The sequence below is a fragment of the Acyrthosiphon pisum genome, chromosome X (genome assembly GCF_005508785.2).
Source record: "Acyrthosiphon pisum isolate AL4f chromosome X, pea_aphid_22Mar2018_4r6ur, whole genome shotgun sequence".
In the NCBI taxonomy this organism is placed as follows: domain Eukaryota; kingdom Metazoa; phylum Arthropoda; class Insecta; order Hemiptera; family Aphididae; genus Acyrthosiphon; species Acyrthosiphon pisum.
Genome location: NC_042493.1, coordinates 59,776,917 through 59,795,284, shown reverse-complemented (window position 1 = coordinate 59,795,284; position 18,368 = coordinate 59,776,917). Strand labels below are relative to the sequence as shown.

Genomic DNA, 18,368 nt, shown 5'->3' with positions numbered 1-18,368 from the left:
ATGCACTATAAGTCTTCAATGTTAAATTGTCATAAAACATTTTTGCTCAAAAAGGTCATAAATGCCTCATAGTTATAATTGAATTTAAATGCCAAGAAAATGCAGAGCTTAAGCACCCTCAGTTTTTTTATTGAAATTGCGCCTATGGGTATGAATATATGATTAATCATCTTGTCACATAGTCACCCTAGTCTTTTCATTAATTAAGCCATTGTCCATACTAAGTGTATTTTATAATTAAAAAAAATTTAAATCATACAATAATGAGAATAATATTATAGTTATATGATTAAGATATTTATAACAATTTTAGTATTATAATTTAAAAATTAAAAAATTATTTGTGTAGGTAGTTGCACCAGTAGCTACTTACTAATTACAATGTATAATAGGGGTTGCCAACCCTTAACAATAAGTAAAATATATTTAGTTTTTTAAGTATCTGATGATCAGGGCTCAGAACTTGATGCGCTAAAATACAATGAAATATGTGCATATGTATTCTCTAAAAAACGATATTATGCAGTATAATATGTAAATATTATTTTATAAAAGATATTTTAAAGGATAATTATAAAAAAAAATGTTTTTGAATCATAAATATTTTATTTATAGGTATGTTTCTTTTGATGATTTGAAGCTGTTATACTGAATCTATTTCCAGAATCCTAAATTCACAAAAATAGGATTCATTAAACTCATCGGTTGTTAAATAATGTTAGGTATTAATTGTTATATTTACTTGAATTACACTGAATGATAAGATGCTTTTTTATATTTTTGAGTTTAAATGGTCGTCTGTTGTGGTTCAGAAGGATTTTGTAAACAGAAAATGATCTTTCTATTGGTTGTTGGATCTTTTAAAAGACCATACATGGTGGAGATAGACCCACTAAGTATTGACGAGATTTGTTTTAGTGTTTTTAAAATGAAATTTAAAATTTGAAGTAATATACATTAAATTATTTTGAACATGTTCTTATCCAAATTTTTTTTTGAAACTTTAATACTTAATGCATCAGTCCAACGTATTTACAACATCATGAATTTTTTCATAGTATTTACAATAATAAAGTACGGCATTTATCCGGGTACCCCAACGGGTTATGAATGGTTCTGGAGGTAAACGGATCTCCGCTGCGTAATTTTTGAGAATTTTAATGTTGATTTTTAATACATCTTTAACATAAAATGAATTTATATACTCAAAATCTTTAAATATGCAAAATCATATAAATTAAGTAAAATATGCCAAAATATGCAACATAAATTTTTGTATTTCAATAGTATGGTTCATGAAACAAATTTGTATCGAATCAGATTTGAAATATCCAGCTTTCTGAGAAAGATGCAAATGCATGCTTGCCGATGATCAACCACTATTTGTGTAGGTATATAATTTATATTACCACATGCAGTATAATAATAAATTGTATAATTATATTCTTCTTTTATTATTAATTCTCCATCGGAAAATACTTTATTTGTATGTAAAGCATAAAAGTGTGTTTAAGTGTATAAGTATTTTAAAATTGTGAATTGTTTGTACATCTTAAAATACTCATAGCTTGCTATGAAATTATTAAAATATAATAAAAATCTTATGACGTTCCATAGATAATAATTTTACCTTTAAATTTTATAAGAGGTCAATTCACTGTAATTTTTAAACTTACGGAGCTAAATGTGATCTGCTAAGCGTAAAATTTGCTAAGTTACGCATTTGTAAAACAGAGATAACAAATGTTGATGTAAAATTCTCTTGATGATAAAAGATAAACAATGGTGCAATAATTTCAAAAAATAACAATTTGGTTGTTTCCTGATACTTGTACGTGGATTAAAGAAGTTTTAAATATGTATTGGCCGTCCTTTAATATTTTACTTTTAGAATTAGACCAATTTCTTAATCATCTAAAAATGCAATCTTATTAATCTTAACTATATATTATTTAATCATCATGTCTGGGTTACTAAACCGCGCTGTATGTTGTCCTCGTTAATAGAGAAAAAAATGCTCCTAAATACACTTGTGTTGAATGAATTGTTAACATTTCTTACCTTATAAAATATCAAATAATGATATGTAAAATCCTAAAATTCTAGACACTAATACTTAACTTTTGGGTTAAAAAAAAAAATATTTTTTATAAGATTAATATGCCTTAATTATTTTAAAATTAATAATATAATTAACAAAACCTAATTTTTATAGATAGATATGCTTGTTTTGTTTCCTGTGGCTTTTTTCTTCTCTAGACATACTCTAATGTAAATTGTAAGATAAATTGTATTGATTGTTCAATTTAAAGTACAATGTGTAAAACCCTCTTAATATTTTTTTCCAGCCCAACATTATGATTTTTACTAAACTTACTCCAATATTAAATAATGACATTCTGTTTGGTTTTATTTTAAACCTAACCCAATATCCAATAAATTATCATTTAATTTTTTTATTTATCCAATATTGATATTATAACTTAAATAAAAATATATAGTTTATGTGTTCATAAAATAATTAAAAATTAAGATTAATATATTTATAATTATTTATATTTTTAAGGAAATCTAACAGTTGGCTGGGCCGAATTTGATTGATTTTCAATATGGATGAAAACCAGGAAAATACCATTAAAGTAAATATAAATTAATTAATATAACCTTTATGTTAATTAATAATAGCTAATAATAAATATTACCTATACTTTACAAATGTTAAATATATTAATTAAGTCTTCATTATTATTTTTTATTAATTTATTATATTTACAGCTATTTAACATAAATTTAAATAAATAAATAAATAAATAAATAAATTATAATTTCTATTATACTGTAAAGGTGTAAAAACAATATTATATTTTCATCATTTATCCTAATAATATGCCGTAGACATACATACCCAATTTATTAAACATTCTAAATTATATTTAAAATTATTAAACAAAACAATTGATTAGTTTAGAAGATAACACTTGTACTTTCAACAATGTTTTTTATAGGTATACTTATACAATTACAAAATATTTTTATTTTAATTGATTAAAACTTACCTAACTTACCTATTGGTATTTAACTTCTTAAAAAGTAATTTACCAACATTTTATTTTTTCAGAAAGCACTTCAATTAATTAGACATTTGGAGTTTTTGCAATATTCTTTTTTTGACGGTCGGCCAGAATGGACAACCATAAAAAAGAACGATCTAAAATTGTTTATGGCATACACATATTATGACTATCCATTAAATAATGAACACAATAATGATTTAAAAGATATTGATGGTGAAAACCTTAATGATATATTTATGTTATATAATAACGAAGTTCAAAAAAGTATCTTGACCATGATTAAGAAAATAGAGAAATGTATTCAACTTAATGATCAAAGTAGAAGTATTGAAGTAGGAGTAACTATAACATACAGTATTTGTAAAATAAAGTGCAAATTGCTTGATACTACTAATGCCTGTTGTATTTCTCCTGACAAGGATATTATACATCAATGGAAATTAATCAGAATAAAGGTAAATAGTCAAGTTTTTTTTGTTGATTTTATAGCCGGGAGAACATACAAAAATTGGGATGATTATATGGAAAATAATACACTTCCTGAAGGAAATATATTCTACCCAAAATCTGGATTTTATGATGAAACAAATTCTTTAATACCATATACAACACCGGCCTCTAGAAAAAGCAAAAAATTTTTAAAAAATGTTGACCTATCCATGCGATTAGCAAATGCTGTTGGTGGTTTATCATTAATGTATGGTATGTTAAATCCAATGACAGCACCTATAGTGATCTTTTCTGCAGCATCACTTGGATCTTCTTCTATATGGGAAGCAGGAAGAGAGATTCAAAATCTTATAGACATTTATAGACACAAACAATGCCTATCAGTATCACAGTTATGCAAAGAATGGGTTAAATTATCGCTTATTATAACTGGTACAGTAACAGCATTATTACCAGTAAAGGCCATATCTTCAGTAACTACAGAAGTCAATGTAATAACTAATACATCAAGACTGGGAAAGTCTATGGCTCTTTTACAAAAGGGTGTTAGTATTACCCGATATTCATTAGAAATCATCCATACCACCCTGAATATCATGGATAAAAAATCTAAACTAAGATGGGAAGATGCCTTATCACTCAGTTTGGATTTGTTCATTATTACAGGATCACTAGCTCCTATAAAAGATGTTAAGAATATTATAATTGTAAGTTGCTACATGTGTTTAAACAAATTTTAATTTTTTAAAAGTTATATAATTGATTATAAATTATAGGAAGTAATATGTAAATTATCATTATGTTCAATATAAAAAAAAATATTTTACAATTTTTTGATAAATTTGAATACTAAATCAAAGTATACCATTTAAAAGTTTTAGTTAAAACTTATAATATCAATTCCATTGGTTAAAATTAAAATAGTTAATTTAAAATAAAATTAATAATACCAAAATGTTATTTTGAATACTTCCCGTGTCCATTGCAAGTACCTTAGTCCTACATGGTAATGTGATACGCAGAATAATTGTAAATACTTTTCATCAATTATAACTACTTACTAATTTGTTTGAAAAAAAAATTATAACTGACTTTATAGCAATTTTGTAAATTAATATTATGGCCTATGGGCTATGGGTATACATTCAGGCATTCTAATTTTTAATTGAACTATTTTTTTAGGGTATGTCATCAGAAGCCGTGTGGTTACCGATTTTCAAAACCATGGAGAAATTTCCTTATTATCTGAGTCAACACTTCTGGAAATCTGTTTACTTTTTCAAAATGCACTTTGACGTATTCACAGAGCGAGTAGCGATTTTTCTCTTGGGTAAACTTACGCTGGACAATCTGTTGTTCGCGTGGCGGAAGATGTACCATCTGATGAACGTCTACCAGAAGCAAATGGCTGCATTGGACGACAGCGACCTGTTGCGGCACATTGTGGACGGCGTAACGGCAGATGAGAGAGTGAAGTACGTGCTGTGTGGCCAGCACATTTTAAAGCTGTTGGATGGTTTGCGCAGGGAAGCGGTGAAGAGGTCTTTAACCCACCGGGCCCAGATTAAGTATTGCGTGGATCGCATCATGCGGGAAGCGAAGAAGTTGTCCTCCCTGCACGACGACTCCTTGGCCGAATCGGCCAGGTTGGGTGAGACACGCTCAAAGGTAAACGAGGAGTTTTGTAAGATGTTCGGGCTGGACAGGTGTGCCATGGACCAGTACGCCAAGTGGGCCATTTTCGAGGTTGGCCGTGACCCGGCAGCTCTGTTGGCTGATTACTGGGAGCACGCTTCGCTCCCGGAAAATAAGTATGATGACCAACTGTTGTACACCTTCGGCACCAACCAGTCAGTCAAGATGTACTCGCTGTTGGCGCCGTGTGACGCGCTGGACATAGAAAGCTGTGTGCGGTTTGCCAACATGCTCTATCCACAGCCACATGGGTACCAAAACCACGAATTTGTGCAGTCCCCCGATGAAGACATATCCTTTCTTGTGTTATCGAGCGAGATTGTGTTCTTCGGTGTTGAACTGTTCGACGGGGTGCCCAAGATGAATGTCTGCTTTTACTGTTGCCCCGGGAGCCTACCAAAAGTAGCTGCTGCAGAACCTGCAGTTGTCTTCTAGATGGAGCAGAGGGCTAGATTTTTAAGAGCACAGTATCGGCGGGTCAATGTCGTCATCGTCTCGGTTTTCACCTACCGGCGTCTATCCAGCAGTCTACTTCTCACGTTTTCCTATCGTATCATCTATGCGCTTTTGTCTTAATAACGTCCTGGATCTATTTGTTGATATATCAACTCGATTCAAAAACCTAATTATATTTCTTAAAAACTTCTTAATATTATGTACCTTGACATTATTGAATTTTAACAATTTTATTTATACATCACATGCATATCATCAACATTAATACTTACTATGATTATATTATTATGATGGCTTATAACCATAATCACATATAGAAATTAGTATTCAAATGTATTATTATTTTTATTTTTTATCTTGTAAAGTTGTACCTAACGGCTAACTTAATGTTTTTTTTTTTTTTAAACACATTATTCTTTATTATGTTTATTATTTATAGTTGTCAAAGGTATATTGGAATTTTATAGTTTTATCCTGGATGCATTTATAATACATTATATATTATTATCTCAATTGTTAATATTTTGTTATTATTAATGTACGATCTACCTATTATTTCATTATTATTATTTAACAACAAAACCTCAAGTTACCTATAATATGAACTATGTCTGCCTGTGTTACTGGTATCATTAAACAAATACTTAATTAAACGGCTTACCCGATGTTTAAAAATAGTTGTTATTGTTAATTTTCTGAAAATTGGATATACTGAAAATATGAAATTAAATTTAAACAGTAAATTCTTAATATTTTATGCATTATTTAATAGGTACATTATTATGTCTTGTACTGCTGTTTAATATGTTTCTATAATAATGACGTTAAATTTCTACAAAATTCATATTTTTTTCATGAAATTGAACTTTACATTATTTTGAAGTTAATTATACTTCAATATGCATTATTTTTGTTCTAATAAGAATATAGGGTTAGAAAAATAATTATTAGATTCTAAGCAGAGCGATGAATGTATTTTATTTTATAATATCAACAATTTTACTATAAACAATATTATTGAATTAAAATGTTTGTATAATTGTGACAATTTTACACTGATTTAATTTCTAAATTCTAATATATTTCAGGTTCTGATAAATTTATAGGTTCCACAACAAAAGTATGTGTCTTTTATCACCTTTTGTAAAATAAAAAGTGTATACATTTTCAACTTAGACATAATCGGACCAAATAAAAATATTGTTTATATTATTCATTAAAATAAATACATATTATGGTATAGGAAAATTCAAATTCACAAGAAAATAGAGTACAGTATATAATACATTTTGTTCCAATGCCGTAGCCAGAACATATTTTTTCTATAGTTTTGTAGTAGGTACCTACTAGAATACTTATCACTTGTTCTTTTATGTCACCATCGCCATTGTCCGTAAAATTATTTTGGGAGCAATCCAGCTGGCTACTGCACTACTTCATAGGTACATAAAAAATAAACAGAAATATTGGTTTGAATTTCGCGCCAAAATATATATTGAAAAATTTACTGACATAGAGCGTTAGCGTTACGTGGAAGTGACAAGTAAGCATGTACTATTACAATAATATTATGTTCATGGTTAGGCATTAATGTGAATACTTAATAAAAAAAATACAGTATAGTTTTGAAAGAATATTAAAATACATTTGAAAGTACCTACTAATATTTATAAAAGTGTGCAAAATAAATTCATACTTACAGATCAAAAACTCTTATGTTGATTTAATGTTCTATTTGGAAATGTTAATAAATTAGGTATGTGCCAATAATAAAATTGTTGAAAAAAAATGGCAGTATTGTGATTGTGCCATTATACCTACGAAGTATATATCGAAAAAAAACTTCTTAATCAGTGTTGTATTCTAGCTTAGACAATCATACAATTGTAAATTATGGTATATATATATATTATATAGTATTAACGTATAAACTATAAATATAATTTAGCAAATAAGTAAATTATTACACAGTCCAATGAAGCTAAAATGTACCGAGGTGACACTTTAATATATTTTGTGCATATAACACCGCTATACATGCGCAGGCACGAGGCAGTTGTGCTGTCGTCGTGGAACTCGACGGGAGCGTAGAGGTGTGACGGTTGTACGCGGGTAAGCGACAACTTTACTGTAGCACGGGCTAAGTGTTTTATTTTATGATTGTTTTATATTTGCATCAATAAAAGTGTTTCTGACCGAAAATTGTGTTTAAGTTTTATCTCAGGCTTTTGTGGTGAACAACACTTTTAGAAAAGTTAGCAAGACACAGTACCTATACCCAGACAGCAATTTTTTGTTTAATAATATTATTATAACATTATAATTACGAATAATATTAGTATAAGGTTATTATAATACTATTATAATATTATCGTTACAAAATGCTGTCTGGGTAGTAGTTAGTACCTATTTACTTTCTCGTCCAATAGGTACTCGTTATCGTGGTCAGTTGAGAAAGAGTCTATTTTTGTATATATTTCTATATTTTGTCTAGGTTAAAGATATCTCACCCTCGGACATCCAGTACTCGTTACCGTGGTCAGTTGTTCGAGAGTAAAGTAACCTTAGATTTTGTATAGTGTAAATCCTGTTGGACCTGTGTTTAATTATCCTTTTGTGCAGTACTCATTATCGTGGTCACCAAAAGGAGAATTTAAATAAGCTCATACAGCAGGTGTCGATAACTTATTCGTTTGATGGTTTGGGAATCGGAAACCGAAATATATCCGTTATATACGTCAAGCCTTTTTGCGTGGCGTATACGAGTATACGACATTAGGTATTATATCAAAAAATGGTTTCTGTGAGAACTATTCGTTTGTTTATAGTCCAAAGATACAATTATAGTATACAACCACAATTAAAACGATTAAAAATTAAGTATAAATCACGGACTAAGATATCTCAGTCAGTGGTATAAATTAATCAAAAACAGGAAAATTTTAGCTGATGCGCTTAATAAAAAAACTTATTTTTAAATATTTGATATTATCCATAGGCTATACCATGTGTCCTCGAAAACAGGGTAGGTCGTAGGTACATTGTATTCTTAAATTACCCATATTACTCAATACTTAAAACATATTTTTAAGTTCAGTATTCGTGACATACGAAACTAGACTGTTAGATCATCATGTAGGTATTGGGTGATGTAGGTACATAACTCAGTTATAGAAAGTGCCCAGTATTCGCGGACACACGGTATATGACAATGTTCTCATTGTTTTCATTAAGTGAGTAAAAATGCTTGAAAATGTAATACAAGATTTCTGAAAAGTTGTTATAATAGCAGTTGAAAAGTAATATACCTAAAGTTACACTGGCACGGTTTTGTTTTATAAGCATTTAAAGCTCAAATTTTTATAACATTTATCAAAGACAAGAAAATTTGTAAATAATTTTGTCATTTTAAATTTTAATAATGTTCAGTTTTTAAAGCTAAGGGTTGAAAATGTAATACAGGGTTTCTCATAATAATTACTTTATAGTTCATAAAGTTGCACGTAAAGTCGTGATAAGTTGAGGGTAAAATCCTTTATTGCGGAGTGATAAAAAAATCATTAAATTTCAATTCATCAGTGGGAATTTTGTCTTCATTATATGCCTTTTTTGGTATATAATGAACGATGAACAGTAGGTATATAATATTTATAGTAACACACAGTTATTATTACTGTCTGTATTCAAGCTGTTATTAATATTTAATTAGAAATAATTTTTAAATTATGTTGTTAGTTACTACTACTATTGTACATTATTTCAGTTATTATTTCTCGACGTTTTTCTGCAGTTGGGTACTGCACTTTAAACTAAAGGTTTGAAGTCCAAGAAGTCTATTGGTTGGATATTTAAAAAACAATAAACGATTTATTTACTTTTGCACATCTAATACGAGTTACCCAATACCCCCCACTGTGCTGTGTGCCTGTGTGTTACTTTTTGTACATTCAGTAGTTGAGTGCATAAATGCATAATATAATATTATATTATGTTACAGGGAACCTACCACCTATATTATTCAATTTACAATCCAGTAAAACCTGCAGTATATGAAGGTCAATCACAGCCCAAAGGACGATAAAAAATGTCCGCTACAGACAGGTGTCCTTTGTTGTAGACGGACTAGTACGTATCTGTTCATGTATGTTTAACAAGGGGCAATACTTAGGCAATATAAAAATCACGTGACCTTAGTGTTGTCTTACATATTATTATTCAACAATACACTGTACTCACTGCACTGCACGGCGCAAACAATGTCAACGGCATCGTCGACCAAAATTGAAAAATGTGATTTTTCGCTCAAAAAATGGTTAATAAGAAAAACTCGCTCGTATCGTATATAGAGTGGTCTGAGAATGATTTTCTACAGGGTGCATTGGACTTTGATTCTTGATAACGTTGCTTAAAACAAAACTAAAAAAAAAAAACTAAATCTTGTAAAAATTGGTCATATTTAAAATTACACAAATTATACCTATATAATTATGATTTAGAAATAGAATTTTTAAAATCTACGCCCAATAATAATATTATGTGTCCTGTAACAAGGACATACAGTATACATTCTCTATATTCGAAAAATAAAAAATTATCAAAATCGAATTATCCACGAGACGTGAGAATTTTTCATACAAAGCATGTTTTGAGCAAAAAACCCGGCCTCTAAAAAAAAATATTTTATTTTTATGAAAAAAAGCTTATAATAAAAATATAAAATATTATATTAATATATATTAGGTATGCACCTATATATTAGGGTTGCACATGCATGGATAGATGGTTGATTAAAAGGACGTATATAATTATGTTTAGTATACCATAATGGCATAATAATATGTAATGGCCAATTGGTCATTCGGTCGTAAGTGTGGCCTTGACCGTCAATCCTATAAATATATTACACGCGGGCACCGCGTTGACGCAAACGGTGACACTGTTGCAAAGTATCCATATTATGACGTAGGTATTTATTACACAGACGTGAATCTAGAAATCTACATTTTTAGAATAATATTGTAAAAATAGTAAAAATACAATTTAATATAATATTGTCATATAACCGATTATAGTTAGGTAACATTATATATAAGATTTAATTTAACATTTTTATTGATAACTTATATATATTTGATAGTTATGGATTTTGAGACCTATGAACTATTTATTATATAAATAAATACATAATATAAAATATTTTCAACGTAGATTCCCCCTTAGCCCCCATCCCCTTAGATCTGCGCCTGTGTTTGCAAATATTATATTTGAGTTTGAACTGAAAATTGAGATTCTTCTCAGTTATTAAGGTAGGTATCGGCGTATCGCGGGGAGAAATACTCTACTGTCTGCGTGTCCGTGTAATAGAAACGGTTCGTATAGAGTATAGACAGTTTGAAATAGGTAGTATAATATCTATATTTTTTATGGAATTTAATTATTTTGTCAGTTGAGAAAAGTGTCTGGCAGATACTAGTTGTCTTCCAAAATATACGAATTGCCTCCTCATCGTAAATAAAAAGGTCATTATATAATTTATAATACAGTATAGTTGCCTCGGATGATCGGGTAGTTCATAAATATATACGAGTTACCTACCATCCACAAATGTTCACATTATAGTTGCCTATACCATATAAAATAATTAAAAAGTGATTATTTACTAAAATATACCATCGATTTAAGATGAATTTATGTATACCTACTTAATATTATTATAAAATTGTGTTATAATACAATTAATGCCTAATTATAAAATTAAGTTTACAGTGACATATATTTAATAAAATATAAACCAACGTAATAATATTACATAATAATTATTAAAATTAGTCTTATAAAGATATATTATTATAGATAGTTTTTAATAGTAAACATCGTAGTTTTATTTTAATACGTTTTTAGATATCTATATAATTTAGACTTATGTAGTACAAATGTACAATCAAAATAATATCAGTCTTAGGTAGACATTTGATATATAAATATAAATACAAATATGAAAAGTAATGATAATATAATAATTGGTCAGTAAAAAAACATTTGGTAATATAATTAAAATTATAAATTTATAATATATTCATGTAAATATTATTTTTGGTCACGCCTGCACCGAAAATTTGGTTTTCGACCACGGTTGAAGCGTTCAAAAGCAACCTTTTTCCGTCCAGCGGGCGGAAAAGAGGAAATCCCCAAAAGTGCCGGGCGGAAAAGAAGAAATCCCCAAAAGTGCCGGCCGCCGGGCGCGTATCCCCTGCACAACCAGAAACTAAAATGTATACCTATCACGGTCCTTCCAAAACATAAACTTTTGGTTACATCTTAAATTTATAGTATAGCCTCCTTGCATGACGCATTAACATTTAAACATATTTTGTAGAATAGTCTATAATTGTTGCATAGATCCCTGCATAACCTTTTCCATGAACGCAGGGGCGTGACAAAAAATAGTATGTGTGGTTCGCGCGGGAAGGCCATTTCCCGCCCTTGCCACACAATATACAATTGTTAAATAATTAAATATTAAATATAATTTTTATATTATTTAAACATATTAATATATTAAAATCGTTAAGAATTAGAAAACCGCTTATACAAATATTGAAATACATATAGGTACATTTATTGCCTTCTAATTAGTGGTAGGTAATAAAGTTCAACCTTTTTCGTTTACGTAAAATTTAGGGTACCTACGACGCGAGGCAACTTGCATATAGTACGGAGTAGAGATGCGAGTTTAGTAAATTTACCGGGAAAATTTTACAGGTATGCGTAAATTTTACAGAGATTTTATTTACCGTTCAAAAAATCGAGTAACTCCTCATTTTTAATATTTTTTCTTGAGTAATAACTTTTATTTATAGATAGCCAGAGTAGCCTATACGACTATAAGTGCAGACACTGTATTTTTGTGTACAGTCATATAATAGCCGTAAAAGAATTGGTTAGATATAGGTTGGTAGATAGAAAAAATTAAATAAAAATATTCAACCTACATCTACACACTTCATAAAAAGGTTTTGAGAAAGTAAGAAATTGGGAACGAAAGTTTTATCTGTAAACTAAAATAAAAATTACACCCGCACATTTTTTTTTACAAATTTTACCAATCAACAAATTTTACGTACACTTTACTATTAAATTTACCAAAAAAATCTTCGGAGACTTCGGGAGGCAACTGTATACCGTTATATACAGGTGTCCGTTAAGTCAGGGTTAATAGTAGGTACTATAATATTATGTACCTAGTGAACTGCTGAGTGTTATTGAACTGACGGCCGTCAACCGACAGTTTTCTCTTTTATGTAACATTGTAACTACCTATATATAAACACTTAGCTATATAGATTATTATAAATTTATACTGGGTGATCCATTTATCGAAGGGTACTCAGTTATTCAAAAAATTTAAAATATTTTCTAACAACTTTTTTGAAAAAAAAAATTTTTTTTTAATATTTTTTTATCGTTATTGTTTTTTTTAAAGTATTTTACTAATTTCAATAGCAACACATGTTTTCACTTTAAATTTAGTTTCATATTCCGAAGTAGTATATTATTTGGGGTATTTCTATGAATAACTTACGAGTAGTTTTAAGTTTATTACCTATATATTTATAATCTTTATAATAGGTATTTAAAGTTTAAACAAGTGGAGTAGTGGGCCTACATTTTGCGTAGCACCACTGTAACATTCCACTCAGCTTATTAAACTCGTTCACTGTTTATAACTCATGAGCTACTCGAATAAAATTCAAAATTTTTTTTTATCAAAGTAGGTAGGTATTCCAGAAAATATTTTGTTTTGGAATAAGGAATTAAAAATGCATTTTGTCAGAAAGTAAAGCGAATAAAAATCAGTAAAAAACATTTTTTTAAATGGTGTTATTTAACGACTACGAATTTTGTAAAAAAAAAATATTTTTAAGAACGTCGACTATTTTTGAAATAATAACGAACGTTAACGTTTTACGTTAAAATGGACCACACCCAGTTTATTTTATTTATATATAATATTATAATCTAGTGCAGTGGTTTGTCCCATAACCAGTGCCCGGTGCCGTAACTGCAGCAATGTAATACAATATACCTATATATTGAGACCAATGTATATGTGTCCTATATGTATATTATGTACGCGTTTTTCGCATTTATATATATTGCCCCGCCATCATAACATAACGTACCTTTAATACGATATATCCCAAACGTAATTTCACAAGTCGGTGGGCCCATTCGATACGCGCTCGTATATCCGGGCCCCACTCGCACTACAGTTTATAATAATATATATATTATACAGAGCTCGTATACACAGTAAAAGTATATTGTGTGTACAGTGTACACACAATATACAGTCACACACAGAATGCTAGTGTTTCTATGTAATATAATATTATTAATATTGCTATAATTTTTTTTTACGGGAGCAGACCACGCGCGATTGCGGTGACGTGACGTGTACTACGGCAGCGATGTCTACCCAACCTTAACTGTTAAAATAATAATAATAATAATATAAAATATAATGTCATTACTATCAGCGTAATTTGTATCACATCGCCTACAGCAATTACGTAAATGTCTGGACGATTAAACGGCGAGGGTGAGTGGTGGGTGGGGGGGGGGTGCAAGTTCTATTTTAACGGTGAACTATTTTTACTCTCTTGCTTTTTAATCAAGTAAGTACCTACCAATGGTAATTGGAATTAAAAAACCTGAATCTTGAAAACTTCAAGAGTTTGTGGTAAACAATAAATAGGATGATTAAAGGTAACTCAGTAATAATAAGCAGACGGCGGGCAATTGAGTTAGCTTTAAATTTTAATATAAGATATTAATGAACTGACAGGTCCGATTATATCATGCCCAAATTGCATAATGATTTGAATTTTTTATTCTTAAACGATGAGAGCTAAAAAAGTTAGTAGGAAGCTCATTAAAAAATACTTGTCAATTGGACATGTGAAATTTAAAAATTAGTTAATTAACGGTTTTGAAAATAGTGAATTTTAGCTAGATTTTTCTTTAGCTCAAAGATCTTCGAAACTGGAGAACGGATTTGGTCGTTTGGAGTGTGTAAAATTTTATTTACATTGTAAATAAAATGAATGCCCACCCCTCACTCTTGAAAATTGAAAAATGAACCTATTGACTATTGTAAAATTAATTTTTCAAAATTTGAAAACATAATTTGAAATTTTGAGTTTTTACTCAGGTTAACATAATTAAAACACGTAGGTAGGTTTATTTACAAATAAATTAATGTAATAATTTGTGGCCTTTTTTATTTATTTTAAATATAAATAATTATCAAATAACAAATAAATTGAACATACCATACATTAACAGTCAATTATAAACTCAGAAATAAATACTGTACTCACTTTAAAAAGTTCATTTATAAACTTTTAAATTTAATCATTAATTTTAATTTTTAAATTGTATAACACTACATTGTAAATGCATATGGTTATATTTTAAATAGGTTAAGAATTGTATTGAGATTTCATTTGTAACCTCCATTTAATATATATTTTGATAACGACCAAAATATTAATTTACTGTGCTATGAGACCCTAACGGAATCACACGGTTTAAAAATACAAAAACCAATGAAAAATCTACATTTATGTGTTAATATTGTATGTGCACATTTTTGAAGTCAAAAAATCAAAGAAAGGTTTTTGAAAATCTAGTAGCAGAGAGTTTAAAACCGGTGAGATCTCAAAAACAATCCCATGGGCCATTATACTATGGCAGACAAGTTATTAATAAATATGTTAAATAACAACATTTCAGTCTCATCTCTAATTTAACATCTTACTGGTCAACAATATATTATATTCATAAAATAATTTTATACATACCATAATTATCCTGGGTGCATATTCAAAAAAATTATTGATCTTACTTGTCTTGAAAATATTACACTGTTGTTGTTTTTTTTCTTTTAGCTGCTCCACTTAGAGCTTTCGGTGCCATAATTTATTGTAGAGGGTATCAGACGTCAGGGCATTCGATTAAAAAAGTTAACTATATAGGCAATCATTTATTTATTATTTTATAAATTTAATTATTCAATAATAAATATCGCAATTAAGTTTTCACATACACAAAATAGATAGCTTATTGACCGAGTACAAAACATCGACCGTAGAAGATCCCGCCTTTTGAACGTATAATATAAAAGCGTCCCCAGTCTCGTTTTTCCCGATTAACAAAAATAGACACCAATAATTGAAACGCATAAACACACTCACACAAAACCGGTCAAAATGCTCGTTCCTTCGCATGACACACTTTAATCAATTATTGCTACCAAACTATTTTTAATTTCGGTTATACAGGCCGCAAAAGAAACGCTGATGTATGATAATGTTGTGTACAAAATAAAAAAAAATAAAAAAAATCTATTGTTCAATCTTGTTCAATATTTATTAATAATTATTATTATAACAAAATGGTTTTGTTTTTTTCTTTCTATGTATTTTTTAATTGTTATCATTGCCCCCCCCCCCCCCCCCCCCATTATTGGTTGGGGCCCTGGGCCGTGTGTTTGACACACGCAACACACCCGGTTATTGCGGCACTGCGACACACACACACAAATAAAACCATTCAAGAATGAAAAAGAGATTACAAATTAAAAAACGGACCAATAAATTTGTTGAAACCTCCTTGAAAAAAAATGCATTCTGGGTCAGAGAATTTTCAATTTCAAGCACTGCTGCCTAAAGTACAATTTGGTTTAATCCTATTGTAATACAATTTATATATATATAATAGGTAGTTAATAATTTTCCGAAAATTAAATATCAAGAAATGTTCGAAGCTGCAAGCATTTATTTTATATAATTTGTATCACTGTCCACTGACGTATTTGTAGGAGGGAAGAGAAGGGAGATAAATCTCACCTCTCGACCTTTTAGATTCAGTGCGGAGTGACAAATGTATTGATTTTACAATGATGTGAGTGTTTTTTTTGTGTTAGCTTAGACCCGATAAATAGTAAAAAAAATGCTTTGATATTCAATTTTGAGGGTGGTTAGAAAATCTACTTGGTATACTTAACAATATTGTTATTAAGAGGACGCTACACCTGTATGTGTTGTCTCCGTCACAAATGTATAACATACCAAAACTGTTTAGCGTGGGAATGTGGGATAGAACCACTCAGGCTATAGTGATAGTTAAGACTTCAAATTGATATACAAAATATAGTTCAAAACATTTTCTTTGAAATATCGTTTTTATTTGTTTGTTATTACTGTATTTACGTAAAAAGTTCTTATTGTTTAAAAATCCATTATTTTGGTGTTCTTTAAACTTGAATGACTTTTTTTGTAGTTCCGATATCAAAAAAATAAAAACTATATTTTACAGCCCAAATTCTTTTTTTTATGTGCTGAAAATTTTGTATTTTAGTTAGTACTGTTGCCTTCTCGGTTCTTTTCCGCGCAAAACTGTTTTTGCTATGTATTAATTTGTAAGACGGAGACAAGTAGACAAAACATGCAGGTGTAACGTCCTCTTAACATTTAAGTTTTATCGATTAATCGTTATTAAGTTATATCAGTTGATCGTTACAAATATTAGATTATATAAATTAATTTCTTAACGATTTCGCGTAGCCTATTTCGTATAACATTTGTTATGGACAGTAAACAATAAAAAATTAATAAAAAGTATTTTGTAAACCGATTTTGTACTACGTGATAAACCGCGTTTGTTATCGTACTATATATTTTTTTTTTTTGTAGGTATATTTATTATATTAAAATGGTGACCACCAAAAACTTACAAATGATTCATTGGTTTTACTGCGAAGCATAGAAAATTTCAAAATTGTAAAGTGTATAGAAATAGGTTATGATGATATAGGTAATAAATTAATTTGGTCCGATTATCCATTCGAAAATGAATACCACTAAACTCGTGCCAAGTCCACATATTAGTATTATAAACGCACCCTGTAATTCATTAACACTCAATTTCTTCACTTTGATGTTTCTTTCTTTCTTTATTGGATGTGATGGTGTTGCATCCTGTCTCCATTTGTCATGCAATCCAGTTTCATATGCAGTGATTTGGGCCTTCGACAGTATGCCTTTGTACGGATTCCCCTTCTGCATGAATATACCAATATTGTACACAATAACTACTTCTTCAACTTTATTGACTTTTTTGATTGAACCCGCAATCAAAGCCTCGAAATGGTCTTCCGGGTCAAGTATGATGATATCTTTTTTTTTCAAAAGTCTTTTTGCAGATGCTACCATATCAATACAGGGTATATACTCGGTCAAGTTAAAATTTTCTTTGTCCATCGCATGTGCGATCGGTATAAAAGTCGGTACACTGCATATTGTAAGTCCGGACTCCCTGACGTCATTTATGGTGCGCATTGGCGGCTCGTACTTTGGCTTATACAGGTATATCAATTGCATCGACGTATACACAGCACTTATGTGCAACATGTATATGACCCATGAGAGGAAAATCATTTTCGACGACACTGATGTGGGTTGTTGTCCACTGGCTACGCTACACAATATGGCCCAAGAAATAATGAAACAGTAACCACAGTCGGAAAACGCACGTCTCTCTGTTGGTAAGCTAATACCGGAAAGCCAGAGCAGAGTAGACGTCAAGAAGAAAACTACAAATAGCGTTAGCCAAAAGTTACCGGAGAAC

The 18,368-nt window shown here is 29.6% G+C and overlaps 1 protein-coding gene across 11 annotated transcripts in view; it reads left to right on the top strand.

The window, feature by feature from the left end:
• LOC100572377 overlaps window positions 1–6,106 on the top strand; it is a 15,061-nt gene extending 8,955 nt beyond the window's left edge. For 7 of the 11 annotated variants that reach the window (XM_003247636.4, XM_003247633.4, XM_008189477.3 and 4 more), the window contains 3 exons: window positions 2,567–2,639; window positions 3,119–4,231; window positions 4,707–6,106. In XM_003247636.4, coding sequence (XP_003247684.1) covers window positions 2,610–2,639; window positions 3,119–4,231; window positions 4,707–5,654 — 2,091 coding nt within the window. In that variant the 5' untranslated portion in view covers window positions 2,567–2,609 and the 3' untranslated portion in view covers window positions 5,655–6,106. Of the gene's footprint in view, window positions 1–1,287; window positions 1,392–2,566; window positions 2,640–3,118; window positions 4,232–4,706 lie in introns of all 11 variants that reach the window. The other 4 variants (XM_029487779.1, XM_029487776.1, XM_029487766.1 and 1 more) reach the window with 2 other exon arrangements.
• The last annotated feature ends 12,262 nt before the right edge of the window (window positions 6,107–18,368 follow it).